General features: G+C 27.5%; 1 protein-coding gene across 1 annotated transcript; it reads left to right on the top strand.

Annotated features, from left to right (window-relative positions):
* The first annotated feature begins 12,073 nt into the window (after nt 1-12,073).
* LOC126740412 (adenylate kinase-like) lies at nt 12,074-12,936 on the top strand. The gene has a single exon (XM_050446424.1). The coding sequence runs from the start codon at nt 12,158-12,160 to the stop codon at nt 12,884-12,886; it is 729 nt and encodes a 242-aa protein (XP_050302381.1). The 5' UTR covers nt 12,074-12,157; the 3' UTR covers nt 12,887-12,936.
* The last annotated feature ends 2,085 nt before the right edge of the window (nt 12,937-15,021 follow it).

Genomic DNA, 15,021 nt, shown 5'->3' with positions numbered 1-15,021 from the left:
TATGCAAATAAACAGGTTCTAGGTACGAAGGGTGATTAGACCGATCTTATTTTCTATGCCGCGAAGTCTTATTGAAGTTATTGAAGATCATAATGATTGGATATGGATATAGTCTTGGGGCTTTAAGCAGCTGATCGGCTGAAGTAATTTATGTGTGAGAACATCTTGCAGCTTCATTTAAGCAATTTGATGTGTGTTCCATTTATGATTTTTTATTTGAAACAATATCTTGCCCAGTGTTGTTTTAAATGGCTACAAAGTTTATTACCGTGTCCATTTAAGTTATGCATAATAAATGACCTTTTCTGTATCTTAAGTGTGGGTTTACATGGAAATAATTCTTTCAGTAACTTTCGGATTTTATCTTCAACTGCCTGACGATTTTTGTTTTATTAAAGCTGTTAGTTAAATATTCATTGATCTACTTTAATGCTATACTTTTTATGCCATATTATTATGTTTGTAATTTTTAAAGAGAATTTCAAGGTTTTGAATCTTCGTTTTGAAGTCCGCAAAAACACTAAGAGCTATTTTTTCAGACACACTTTGCACAAATATACTGCAATGTCGGCTCACAGGAATGGTTACTTCTAAATCCATATTGTTCGGTTAAAACTAAGGTTAAGCAAACAATGGTCTCAATAATTTTATTAAAGTAAATTTATTAGTCTGTAGTTCTTCGAAACCTTAGGTTTTGGTATTAGAATCAGCATGATTATTTTTATTTTTTCTGGCAGGTCCCATTTTTAGAGAAGTATTTATTAGGTAAAGCAGAGGGTATCCCAAAACATAAAACAAGTTTTTAAATATGTTCACGTTTAAAAATCGTCATTGGTAGTTTTGTTTTTTAAAACAAATAAAACTTTTTTTAGCTCTGAAAGATTAAGGTACTTAGAGCCCCACAGCCTTTTCTCAATATTTCCTGATATTTTGAATAAGCTAACTTATAAATAAATGTTTTTCAAATTTCGATCAATTGTTCCATCATGTATTCCAGAGTCAAGGACAATAACATTAGCACTTAATAAGCTTTTAAACGTAGGTATTTCTCATTTTTTTCTGCATCCTTTACACATGTCTATATTTCTTTGAAAGAATTATTTTTTTCATTGCGTATCACTCAAGATGCTTTAATTGCTGCTGCTCACTTGATAATTTAAGCAATCCAAATTATTCAGGTTAAACAAAAATTCTTGTATGCTACGGACCTTTATAACGCACCCAGAGATATTTTCTAAAAAAAAACCAATTTTATCTTAAAGCCCCTTTATTTACTACACCTCTGATAATATTTATAAAATGTAAATAAATTATATATTAACATCAGTCGAAGTATAATTCTAGGTGGCGCTTATCAGTTCTGGAATAATTTTTGAAATAGATATCGTATCCATTAAGGTTATGCACGTTACACTTATACTGAAATTTTGTAGCATATAATATGAGTAATGATAAATGTTCTTTTTTTTAATGAGAGTTTATTCCAGACCTTAGAGCAGGTACATAATAAGTAGCATCAAGGCCTTAAAAGGCTAGTTGTTACGTAACAAATTTACGAATATTATTTAGCATTATTTATATTAAATTTTATATACCTATTTGCCTATAAGTATAATAATAATTGCCTTAAAAAATTAATAAAAATAACACATTACATTTTCTGAATTTCAATGTATTTATCATTTAATATACCATATAGATATTTATTTTTGACTACTTTTTAAGGTCTAAATTAAATAAATTTTTTTATCGCCAATTAGTCCAGTTCTAGAAATCAAATTACACATACACACTTACACAAAATTAATCAATCTATTTATATCTGTTACAGGACTTTCTTTATTTATTAATATTAAACTATTAATAAATACTTAAGATGTTTCTATTTAACCACTCTTGTCAGAGGTATAGATCATGTACTTTGCACTTTCAATATTTATAATTAGTTTGTTATTGCACAACCACTCAAAGTATTTTACCAGGTCATCATTAATAGCTTTTTCTAGTTTATCCTTATTTTCAGAAGAATATACCAAAACAGTGTTGTCAGCAAACATATGTATTTTGATACATATAAATGACCCTCAAGAGGATCTAATACAGAGTTCTGAGGAACACTTACATCTAGATCTCTTTATTGACTACATTTTTCATATATAACAGTAAAATACTTTCTGAGTTCTATATATGATATTTTGTACAGTTTTATAAAGAGTAGTTAAAAATACACGGTATCGAAGGCTTTTTGCAAATCAATTTATTCTGCTACAATAAACTTATTTTTATCAATTTTACCAGTAATCTATTTTAATAAGTCAGCAGTTGCTTCAAAGGTAGTGAAAACTACATTGATTTTTGTCAAAAAGAAAATGTGGATTTATGAAGGTACCTTGCTGAATGTACTTAATGAACAAATTGGACAAAAATTATTTAAGTTACCTGTAGCTCTTTTCTTCTATTTTTCGAGTCTAGCTATACCAAAACGTGTATAAATATAGACTTATGATAATAGATATATATTTATAATAGACAATATTATACTTACAATTAAATTAAATTAAAAAATAAAGCTTCTAATAAATTATTAGCTTATTCGTATTTATTTAATTTTTAACGTTTGAATAATGCTAATCTAGCAGATATAACATACAACTTTAAGAAACTTATATCAAGAAAGATGTACCTCAATATCAGGATTTTCTTCATCATTGTATCTACTAGTATTTCAGTTAAAATTAAGAGGCGAAATATTTCCTTTAAGTCACATAAAATTTTACAAAAATCTATAATTAGGGATGTATTCGAGAAAGCACTCTTCCCTGGCCTTTTTTCCCAAATAGAGGGAGACACATTTGTTTAATTATGCCACTGGAGAGTACTGTATTTATTTATTTTTTAACTTTATCGAAGGACCAATTAACCTATTCAAAGAAACAAACTTATACAATATAAAATATCCTCATTAATTAGATACAAAAATAGAAAATGGGACAGTTTTTCAGTAAGGTGTAAGCTATAGAATATCTTTGCTGTCCTTATCTATACTTAACTTAAACTTATTTACACTTACTCTTGCTTCTTAGAAGGTAACTTTACTCATTTCTAACTAACTAGGAATAATGGTGCTTATACTCTAGTAACAATGGATTAAGTAGATTGGAAGTGTGTGTTATTTATGATTTCTTATTTTAAATAATATCTTGTCCAGTGTTATATTATTATATTATTAATAATCGTATGCATTTAAATTATGCCTAATATAATTTTGTCTGAAGGCTTGTCCCTTTATTTTCTTACCTCAAGTGTGCATTTATGGGAGAATAATTTATTCGGTAGCACCTTACCATTTCAAATTATGCAATTTTAATTATATATGGTTTTTTATTAAAATACATATATGCAGGTATGCCTAGATATTTTATCCTCAATTGCCTAATGAGACTATTAATGAGATTTGTAATTAAATAGATATATTATCCATTTAAGTTATGCATGATACACTTATACAAAAGTTAATTAGAATTGCAGTTTTTTTTAAATAGTATGTGTTTTAAAATTGTTCTTAATTAAAACATTTATATATTTTGTAATTGCTTGATTCCAAAATCGTTCAATTCTGCAAAGCCTTTACATAAAATTGTACTTTTTTTTATAAAAACACTTTATTGGAATATTAGTCAGTTTATTTATTTAATAAGAAAAAATTCCCCCAAAAAACAAATTGCAAAAAATCCTTTGATTAAATTAAACATCGTTTACTCGGTCACTTTCTTATTGGCAACGATGTAATTGCCTTCAATTGTTTTTACTCGCGCAAATCGGTAAAAAAAAACCTCATAAACAATAAATGTTGCTCAAAACAATTCGCTTTTGAACAATTGAAACTGCTAATTGCCGCTCTGACTATTTCAAATCGGTTTATCTATTTTTAATGCGCTCTTCTTGCTAAATATCCTTTATGTTCAGGGACGGATTTGCCATGGTTTTTTTTGTCGTCACTTAATTAGTCGGTCAATTTTTTGATAAATTTTAATATAGGTTGAAAAAAATGCAAAAAAGTTTAGATATTGTATAACGAGTATTCGAGTTCCTAAGTAAAAAATTCAATTTTTTGTTATTAAAACGTGGTTTTAAGACCCTCTGTATACCAAAATCAACACGAAGTTTAAATTTAAATAAAATGTTTAATGTTCTATTAATAAACTGAGCCTAGGTGATAAAGAAATGGGGACAATATATGAAACCAAAATGGCTCTACATGGCGCAAATTAAATAATTCTTCTATTAAAACTGTTATACAAAAAAAACATTAAATTCCATCCTGTCTCTCATATTATATGAAACATAGTAATATTTGCACAATAAAAGTGATTATTATAATTACCATCAGCGTGGCGATGTTCTAATGTTTCCTATTGTTTAAAAAATCCTTATATATAGACAATCTTAAACAAATCATTATTTTGAAACGAGACGAAGGTTACGTACAATTTTTAAGGCATAAAGTTACTTTTTATTATTTAAATTTTACGGCCGGAAATAATTTCTATAATTCCACGTTCGTAACGTCTTTTCCACTTCCGTTCGAAGGGTGTAATCAATAATGAAGAAAAAGAAATAAGGGGGTTCTTCGATCCGGCCAGTTGCATTCGTATAGATAGAGATTAAATAAATGCCTTTTTAGTGGCTTTTTAAAAGGAAAGGAAGCACGTGGAATTATGTTGTCTTGTAACCGAAATGTTGGTCAGGTGGAACATCGATGCCAACTAACGATCGTGGAGGCTCTAATAAGTCGTTGAATTTTGAAGTGGTTGTTGCATTATTCTTTTAAGAAAATATTAATTATATAGGGAGATTAAAAAAAAAGGGTGTCTCGGCTTAGGCAGTTGAGATAAATAAATTCTTATTTTATAAAATGTTAGTAAAACAGGATGATTTATGCAAGCTTGCCTTGCGGAAAGGTTCATCAGAATAAGTAAAATATTTGTAATTTCCGAATTTTATTTTCATTACTTTTTTTGTGGCTATTTTTCTAATAAGTAAAGGTTAAATATCTAATAAATTATATATTCAAGTATCAAACTTTCAATGCAACATCACTTTTTTAGTAGTATTGATTAGGTAAATATACATTCTTATGCTAAAACTAGGGTTTTTATAAGTCATTAAAAGAATATGCACAGAAATATTATTTATTTTTCAGCTTGTCAGCTGGTCGTTGCTTATTGATTTTTGCAAAGGTTTTTTTAAAAAAATTATCCACATTTTGAACAAATTTTTATTAAAGTCATTATATTGAAAGTGGGTTCTTTTATCTCGTGTTCTAGGCAGTTGCGGTTAATTTTTTTTTTCGACAGTTAAAGTCTTTTACCTTAGAAGCTTTATTCGAATAAGGAAAAATGCTTTAAAGGCATGGAAAAGTTAATTTACGCCATCTCTAATCAATGAATGTAATGTTTCTTCCAGGCAGTCGAGGTTACTTCATAATTGTTCATAATTCTTCAGGCAGTTAAATATTTCTTGCAACCTTTTCTATTTTAAAAATGGTCACAAATGCTTGGAAAATTTTAATTTATTTTCCAAAACTTTGTGATTAAAGTCGTCTTAAGACGGTTACTTTTTCCAGGCAGTTGCAAAATAGGAATAAAATTTTTCGGAAAACCTGCTTATCAGAAGGTAAATTGTGATTCCAATTCCCAAAATCAAATAAGGCATATTTGCTGTAAAAAAATATTAATTTTATGAGAAAAATTATTAGGGACACTCATGTACAGATGATCTACAATTTTTCTATTTATATAGTTTTGGATAAAATCAACAAAAAATTAGAAATTCTCAAAAAACCTATTCATCAGGAGACTAGTCGTGATTTAAAAATCAAATCAATAAATTGAAAATTTTATCACAGATTTAACTAGCTAACGCAACTTGCGATAGTTAGATCTGTGGTTTCATCAAAAATAGTAAATTTATTATGAGAAAAAAAAATTCTTGTAGAGCAAAACCTAATTTACAGCTTTTCGATCTATAAATTTTTTAATTTAACTAACAGAAAATGAGATATTTTCAAAAAAATAGCTTGCTAAGAGAAGACTGGTTACTCGAAGGCAAAGTGAAAAAAGTAAAAAGTTCATCAACAATATTAAGTATATAAAGAAAATGATAAGGAATATAGAGTAAGACCTATTATAAAGATACTATATCCATTTAAGTTGTGCATAATTAATGTGAAATGTTAAAAAATGTTCTTTATTTGGTGCTTAAAAGCATTTTTAATTTTTTTGCTCTAATTTGGCTTAAATACAGATCCCAAATTTTATATTTAATTCTTTTACAACCTGTTTTATTGTATCATACTTTTTATTACAACTTTTCTATTTACATTTTTTTATTAAAATAAGTGTCTTTCGAGAGATCTTATTTTAAAGTTTTTTGAAAAATTTGTTGGTCAATTTTGTACATGATGTTGTCGGTTAGTTTTTTGATCGAAGCGAAAAATTAAATATACAAAAATTAATCTGTACTTTCAATAAACATTTTCTACTTTGCATGAACGTACCATGAGTATTTGACAAAATTACAGTTCTTTAACAGTTCTAGTGAATATTTTTAAATTATGTAAAATCAAGAAACTAAAAATAAACCCTTCCTTTACCTTTTTTTACTTTCCTAGATTTTAGCAAGGCATTTGACACAATCAGTCATGAAATAATCAGGACCAAAATACATCGTCAATTTATTAAAAGTCTATTAATTCTTCGTCAAAGTTGAGTTATGACATACACACAAACAAGTGGTTAAAAATTCATAAAAGTCTTCTATAATTCTCTACAATACTGATTTTTAATCCACGTTAAATTAAGAAACATTGACTCTAAATTGATACTTTAGATTTAGAGCTTTTATTTCTAATTTTAACCTGGCAGTTGTTAAAAGTTAGACTTGAAATTAATAACTAATGAAATTCTACAGGGATCAGTTTTGTCACTTTATGTTTTGTGAAATTTTCGAAACTTAACAGTAAACAAGTATATTATTTTAGAAACCAAATAACAACTTACTATGAAATGATGCTTAAAAACTTACAAAAAATTGAAAAGAAATATTTTTTTTTGGTAAAACAATTATAATAAGAATATAATAAAAATATTCTTATTAAATAAGTAAAAAAATAGAATTTTTTATTTAATAGACTCATATTAGTACATTTCTTGCTTGTCAACTTTTTCTAGCTCTTTGTGGGCATAAGGGTAAAATTGTGGATGGGAGTAAAAATTAACTTGATGATTGTTTAAGGAATATTATGATATTAGCAATTTATTTTCTCTAAATTTAATTCATCTTTCCATATAAGTAATTCTTAGTATAATTTAATACTGTGTGCCAGTACCAATAAATTTCAGTTTTTTAAATCAATCAAATTTTCTGTCAGCGGTCTCAAATGCCCTTCTGAAATCTAAAAATACTACTAATTTATTACATTTTTTTCATTAAGTATGTTATTCGAAACTTGCTTGGAATTTCGCCTATATTTCATAAATGCAATAAAAAATATAGCATTCCATTTAAAAAAATGACCCATGACGTCATATCTTTTTTTTTGTTCCACCCTATATACAAAAATTTATGTGAAATAATGCGCAACTTAAAATAAAAATCGACGGGTCCGAGCGTTTTCTCAAAAAATCATGTCTTTAATTTTTATCGAATTTATGCGGAACTTTAGGCGGTCACTGTATATATTAATAATTCCAAAAGAATAACTGTCACGAAAACCACACTGATTTATAACCAAATTATTGTTATTATTGCAGTAGTTCAGTAGTTGTTCTTTTACAACAAGTTCTAATATCTTTTCATATACTTCAACTATATTTATAGGTCTAAACTCATTAAAAAAAAAAATTGAGCCCTTGGAATCACAGTCGACTCCTTCCATGCCTCAGGGAAAAGGCGATGCATTCATCATTTTTTGATAAATTACTTATACATAATTTTTCTAACTAAGTCAAGTTCTTACAATTCTAGGAAAATTCTATTTAGAATATTAATTTTCCCGTATTATAATTTATAAACTAAATTGAATTTTTTAATAAGTATTATAGAGACTTATCACTTTTTGGTCAAAAATATTTTAACTCATAATCAATATAAAATATTGAGAAAAGAACGTAAAAATAAATATCTTAATTAAATTTTATACATTTTTTAATACATTACATAAATTTTTTTTTTGACTATGAAGCTCTTTCAATTCTACATAAATTTCATGTAAAATATAATTTTTCCAGTATTATAAATTAAAAACTAAATGGAATTTTTAGTAAATATTTTAGGATCATTTCCACTCTTTGGCAAAAATATTTTGACTAAATATATGCCATATAAAACTGATTTAGTTTTTCTACGTGTAAAAAACTTGGAAAAAATGTGGAAAAGACGAAAGAAATTAAATTAAAAAAAAATTATTACAATTTTCAATATTTTTCTCATTTAAAATCGATTACTTAAATCTTAACCGCAATAATCTATAAAAAAATTATTTTTTTAAATATTTACAGGATAATTCCAATTTTATTCACAAGTCGTTTTAATCGAATCCACATATTTAAAGCACTCTGTGCATAAGCATTTTTGTGCAGCAAATATATTAAATAAATACAAATTTTCTTACAGATCAACCTAATTTTCATAACCTAGTCACAAGTCATCAGATCTAGTACACTGTATGCCCAAGAACTGCAATTAAATTACATTAATATTCCTAAATATTTTTAACACGTATGGTACAATATTTGTATAGTTTCGCAATTGCCTATAATAGTTTAAATTTAACTCAGTTTTATTTTTTAAGTGGATGTTTGTCAACTAAACAAAGTATATTGTTCTTAAAAGCCACAAGTTTATCGTTAACGGAATTTAGGTAATAGATACTATCCCAATTAAGTCTTAAAGCGTCATGCTCAAATAAATCCGTATTAATAACACTATAATTCCTACATTTCATTTTAAAATATCCCTCTTTACTTTTAGGAAACTCAAGACAACAGAACACTAAGTTGTGATCACTAATGGTTTGTGGCAAAGAACGAACCGACACCATTAATTGGGAAATGTTTATTTATAATAATGACATCACGTAGGGTACTTGTGTTGTTAGATATATTCCATCTTGTAGACTCGGTTATTACGTGATTTAAAATGTATTTAAGAGCGCTAAAAATCTGTCAGAAAGTCTACACTTCTTTTAATCTAATTTTCTAGTAAAATAATATTAATATCCCCCATAAAAACCACATGATCAAATAAAGGAACAATATTTGTAAATAGATCCTCAAGGGAATCAAGAAAACTGTTAATATCTGATGAAGGTGGACGATATATCACGGTAAACAAAATATTTATATAAACCATAAAAACCGACCCCACCGCCACGCCTTAATCGATCTTTCCTGACGAAATTATAACTCTCAATTTTATGTGCCAAGTTATCAGTATAAGCCGTTAACTAGGGCTCAGTCAATCCCAAAATCTCAAAATTATTATCACTTATATAATTTAAAAATTCATCGAATCCAGTATTAAGGGATCGAATATTGAGATGACCACATAAAAACTTATTATTGGATTTTAATAATTGATGCGTATTAAGACCAAACTGGCCATTTCCTCCTTTATCATCCATTACAAAAAACAAGATTGTTCCTATTACCCTCCGTCAGCACCCCACGCCAATACCATGTTCCTGAAAAATAACTAGCTAACCTAGCCATATCCATAAAAGATAAAACTAAGAATAACATAAAAAAAATTGCCACCACATATAAAACTATGCTAGGCATATATAAAAAAATAAACAAAAATGAAATTAAATCCCTAATAGAGTCGGGTATTCCGAATATAAATTTAGTTTGTATATATAACCCATTAAAAATGTGAAGCTTCAACCTTATAAATTAGTAACTGTATTAAATTTTCTTTTCAACAACAGCCTTCTTACTATGCTACTTACCATGCTCTTACGGATTGACAAAAAGAAAATTAATCGATTTCTGCCAAAAAATTTTAAAAAAATTAAATAAACAATAGCATTATTCTATCATACCTAAAATGTCTTTCAATTTTAGAAACAACTAAAAAAAATGTCACATTATTAAAGTATAAGGGATAACATATTTCTTTATTAGGATTATTGAACGGCACCTCAAATTTCTTATTCTGATTAACATAATAATATATAGAAGACTTCCCACACGTCAATTTTCCCGAAGGTTTTTTTCCCGAAAATTTCTCGGAATAGAATTTTTCCTGATGCACTATTTTTTGGGAAAGAATATCACCCGAACTAGTAAAATGCGTTTTTCTTCAAATAAAATCCTTTGATAGAAGTACCTAATTTTATAACTGAATAAAATCCTTTTACTCAAGAAAAATATTTATTCATGATAAGTAAATATTCGATAAAATGACTTCGAGACAAAAGTATTCAAAAAAATGATTGTTCAAGATAATTAATTGTTTGCAAAAAGTATTCGGGAACATTGCTGCAGAACACTTGTATTCGGCAAAATAAGCTTCTTGGATATTAAAAACGAAAATAAATTGTGAATTTTCAATCTATCTTATGAAAAAGCCGACAGAAAATATAAAAAGCGTCATTAGACTACCTGTTAATAATGGTCATATATCAGTAGACAGCTGAAGTTATCAGCTGCTCAATGTTTCTAAAAGATATGTCTAATTCCCGGTGGGGGTTAAAAACTATTTAAATACTAATTAAATTCACTTCACTTTTTATGTACAAACAAACGTTTATACATATTAATTCGGACAATTAAATTTGCCTCAAAGTCGAGATTTACCCGGAGTATTTGATGCGTTGCTCTTACGCTGTTCCACCCGAATATTTCGAACATTATTTAAACTAAGAGGGTCTAATAAACTCACCCCTAAATCTTAATATCGAACATCGGAACACGGCGGCGAAGATGGTATAAAATATCAAAAGACATAAACTTTCTGCTCATGCCGCCTGATCTCCCCCTTTTACTTAAAGGGGTAGGATTCAACGCGACTTTTAAGGGAGAATATTCCTGAAGAAATATTAAGTCAAACATTTATGTCTAATTTTTTTAAATATGGTTTTTAATTTTCAAATTTTAAAAAATGATTTTTATTTTTTATTTTTACCCTTTTTACGTTCTTATTGTAATGTTTTATTGGGTTAGATAATATTAATTATCATTTTTTTTCCGGTTTAAGAATACCGTTCCTAAATAAGCTTTCTCAGTTACACCCCTAGTATATCACAAATCAACCGATTTTTTCGATTTTCGATCCTCCCCCGATGCTTAACTGTTTTCGGCGTTTTAGGTTTTATCGTAGCGAATTTTAATTGTTTTAGAGTAGTAAAGTTTTATGGTTGCCGAAAGATGCTTCGATCCCATTAAATCTTTCTAAGTGAAATCGATTTTAATCTTTAATTAAATACCGTTTTTTATTTTACTTTAATATTTTATTTTTCATTACAAACAAAATAAAAAAAAATTATAGGCAAGCTTAGAAGACTTAGAAAATGTCGCTTATAACAACTTTAGATATTTAGGAATGATGATGGCATTCAAAATCATAGAAAAGTATTATTAACGTTTTATGGCACATTTCTAGAATAAGTGTCAAATTTAATTACATAAACCTATTTTATATACAGGCCTTCTATAAAATAAAATTTTTTATGGATTTTATATTTGCTTTATATAAATTGTCAGAAATATTCCATGCCTTTTCCAAAGTTTTATTTTTTAATTGTGTCTTAAATACCAAATATATTTAAAATCTCCTGCTTCAAAAAGTGCTTAAAAATAATTTTTTGGAAGAATTTAAAAGACAATTTTATTAGCAGATTTACAGGAAACTACACTAAACTTAACAGGAAATTAAAAATTGCCAAATTTTACAATTATGACAGTACATTTATTAATTTTCCATTTTTGGCCTTTACCTTATCAGTAAAAACATTTATTTTGAACAAGATTTTATAATCAAAATTTTAGGTTAAAGCCATTTCTAAATCCTTTTGACAATTTTGATTAAAAATCTGACATAATTTTAAAGTAACTACATACAATATTTAAAAGAAAGTAAGTAAAGCTTCCCAATGTCCCCTCTGCCTGTCCCTATTGAAGCTCATAAAGAAACAACAGAAAAATCTGGAATCAAAGCAGTATTCCTAGGTCCTCCCGGTTCAGGAAAAGGTACAATAGCAGCCTGGATAAAAGAAAAATACTCCATTTGCCACCTTTCCACTGGTGACATGCTACGTGCCGAAATCTCTTCTGGATCCAAACTGGGTGTAACATTAAAAGAAGCTATGGATAAAGGTAACCTCGTGAGCGATAACCTGGTCGTCGATATGATTGACAAAAATTTGGATAAAAGGGAGTGTCAAAATGGGTTTTTGCTCGATGGGTTCCCCAGAACCGTTGAGCAAGCGAAAAAACTGGATGACTTATTGGAAAAACGGAACTCTTCAGTAAATGCCGTAGTTGAGTTCGATGTTAAAGATGATCTTCTCGTTCGTCGTATAACGGGACGCCTAATTCACCCTCCCAGCGGTAGATCGTATCATGAAGAGTTCGCTCCACCAAAGAAACCAATGACTGATGATATTACTGGTGAACCACTCATCAAACGATCCGATGATAATGTTGAGGCCCTCAAGAAAAGATTACAGATTTATCACAAGGAAATTAAACCTCTTATTGATTATTATCAATTTAGAGGGAATTATTATCGGGTTGATGCTTCGCAGGCTGCCAAAGATGTTTTTAAAGACGTCGATCATATATTTATTAGAAAAGGAAAGCCTTTAAGGGTGTCTAGATAATATTATTAGACTTGTATAGTAATAATATAAAAATAGTTTTTAATTATTAAGCAGTATTTCTTTTACTTAGTTTTAATTATGAAGTATGGGAAACCAAGTTTAGCAAGCATTTAGATTTTGTAAATTGCACGACATTGAAGATCTATTGAATTAAGGTTGTAGATTGTCGTTTTGAAATTTCAAACAGTATCAAATTTTTTTTTTAATTTGTAAAAGTTTTAATTTTATTTGATGACACTCTGATGACAATAGTAAGAAAAGAAATTAGTATTTATTACTATTTGGCTAACCCAAAGCTCGACATTTTGAATTTAAAAAAAAAATTACTGGACTATTTTAGATATTAATTAAAAGTCAACTAATTTTTTTTAAATAAGCACTAAAGTCTATGATCGATTTTTACAAATTAAGTAGATATACAAAATTTACAAAAAAGCATTAAAATCTATAAATTCAAGTTTTTTTAAAAATATTTATCAAGATATGCAAAAAACAGATTTTTATTTTTGTATGCATAATTTAAATGTATATGATACTCCGCTGGTATAAAATAAGTAAATTATTGATTTCTTAAATTCATTTCACAAAATTTTAAAACAATATGTTATACTGATATACACAAAAAAAAATTAAATTCACACATCCAAGAAACAATGAATTTTTATTACGAAAAAAATAATCATTAAAAAAATATTAAATAAAACGTATTGGATAATGGCAGTTTTATATTTACGTGGATAACCATTACGGATATAATACTTTCTTTATTATGTATTATACTTAGATATGTTTACACAATAACATATATTATTATGTATTATGATATTAACCCTCGAATTTTTTTATTAGAGCATACTGACATTAAAAAAATCAATATAATACCTTTCTATAAATAAAACTCCATCAATTTTTATATAAAGATTCACATTTATTATTAAAGAATGCTAATTAACAAAACACATAAAAAAAGGCATTTATTTCCAATAGGTTTGTTACCCATTTATAGAAAATAATTGAAAAAAAGAAAACAGAAACAATAAAAATATGTTAAAATACGTTGAAGCTGGTAATTCTGGTTTATAACAACTAAATATGTTTGTATAAGAAGAAAAATAAAAATGCTTAACATTTTGTGTATGATGTACCTAAACAGATTATCTATATACATACTAGCAAAACCCTGCAGCACCTATCTACTTTACACTTATTATAATGGACCTTAAGTTGTTAATAAAAATATCAAACCGTTTATGTAAATTATTATTAATATAATTCTGATACATTATATTAATAGGGAATTTAAATAAAATATTAGTCCTAGCGGGACTTACACAAAATAGCCTAAAAAAGGGTGTCTCTCTTGATATAAATAAGGTTATATAAGAATTTTATGAAAATAATTTCTCTTATTTTTTCTGAGGGTATATTATTAAATTTATTTAAATATAATTGACTGTCCAAACCTCTTGCCGGAAAAACGCCTCTCTCTCTAAACTAGAGATACTTTATAAACCTGTGCTAAATTCGCTTAGTATCATCGATCAGATGAACAATCCGTATTCTAATTTTGAGCGTATGTAAGTGAAAAAAAGTAGTTTTAAAGTATTAATATTTTCAAAATGCCAACAATTTCCATAAAAATAAAACCCAACGATTTGGCAAAATCAGAAACTATTTTAACATTTATTAACATTTAAATATAGTCTACATTGCACTGATTTTCAACTTTATTAAGATTTACCTGAAGGAATTCGCAATCATTTTTAGTATCTATTTTTGTGAACAATTTTATATCATCCGCAAAAAATAAGAGGCTACTTCACGTGATAGAAAACATGCTAATTTATAATATCGCATATCTCATTAATTCCTAAAAGCCGGCAATAAACCTGGCCAAAAATTTCCCATAACCCGATCATCGAGTCGCACTCTCACAGGGATTAGATATGGAAATGACCCCGCAAAAGAAATAAACCCATCTAAGCAATAAATCACAAAACATCCATAGTTCTAAACCCCTTTTAGTCAAATAATATCACTCGATCCGTCACTATTTTCCATTCGAATAATGCCTTGAGCAAATACATTATTTAAATTTCGAGCGGATCGAAGTTCGCTCTCACATAAAATTTTTG

Source organism: Anthonomus grandis, chromosome 9 (genome assembly GCF_022605725.1).
Source record: "Anthonomus grandis grandis chromosome 9, icAntGran1.3, whole genome shotgun sequence".
NCBI classification, from domain to species: Eukaryota; Metazoa; Arthropoda; class Insecta; order Coleoptera; family Curculionidae; genus Anthonomus; species Anthonomus grandis.
The sequence above is the reverse complement of the archived record's forward strand: the minus strand, read 5'-3'. Positions and strand labels throughout refer to the sequence as shown.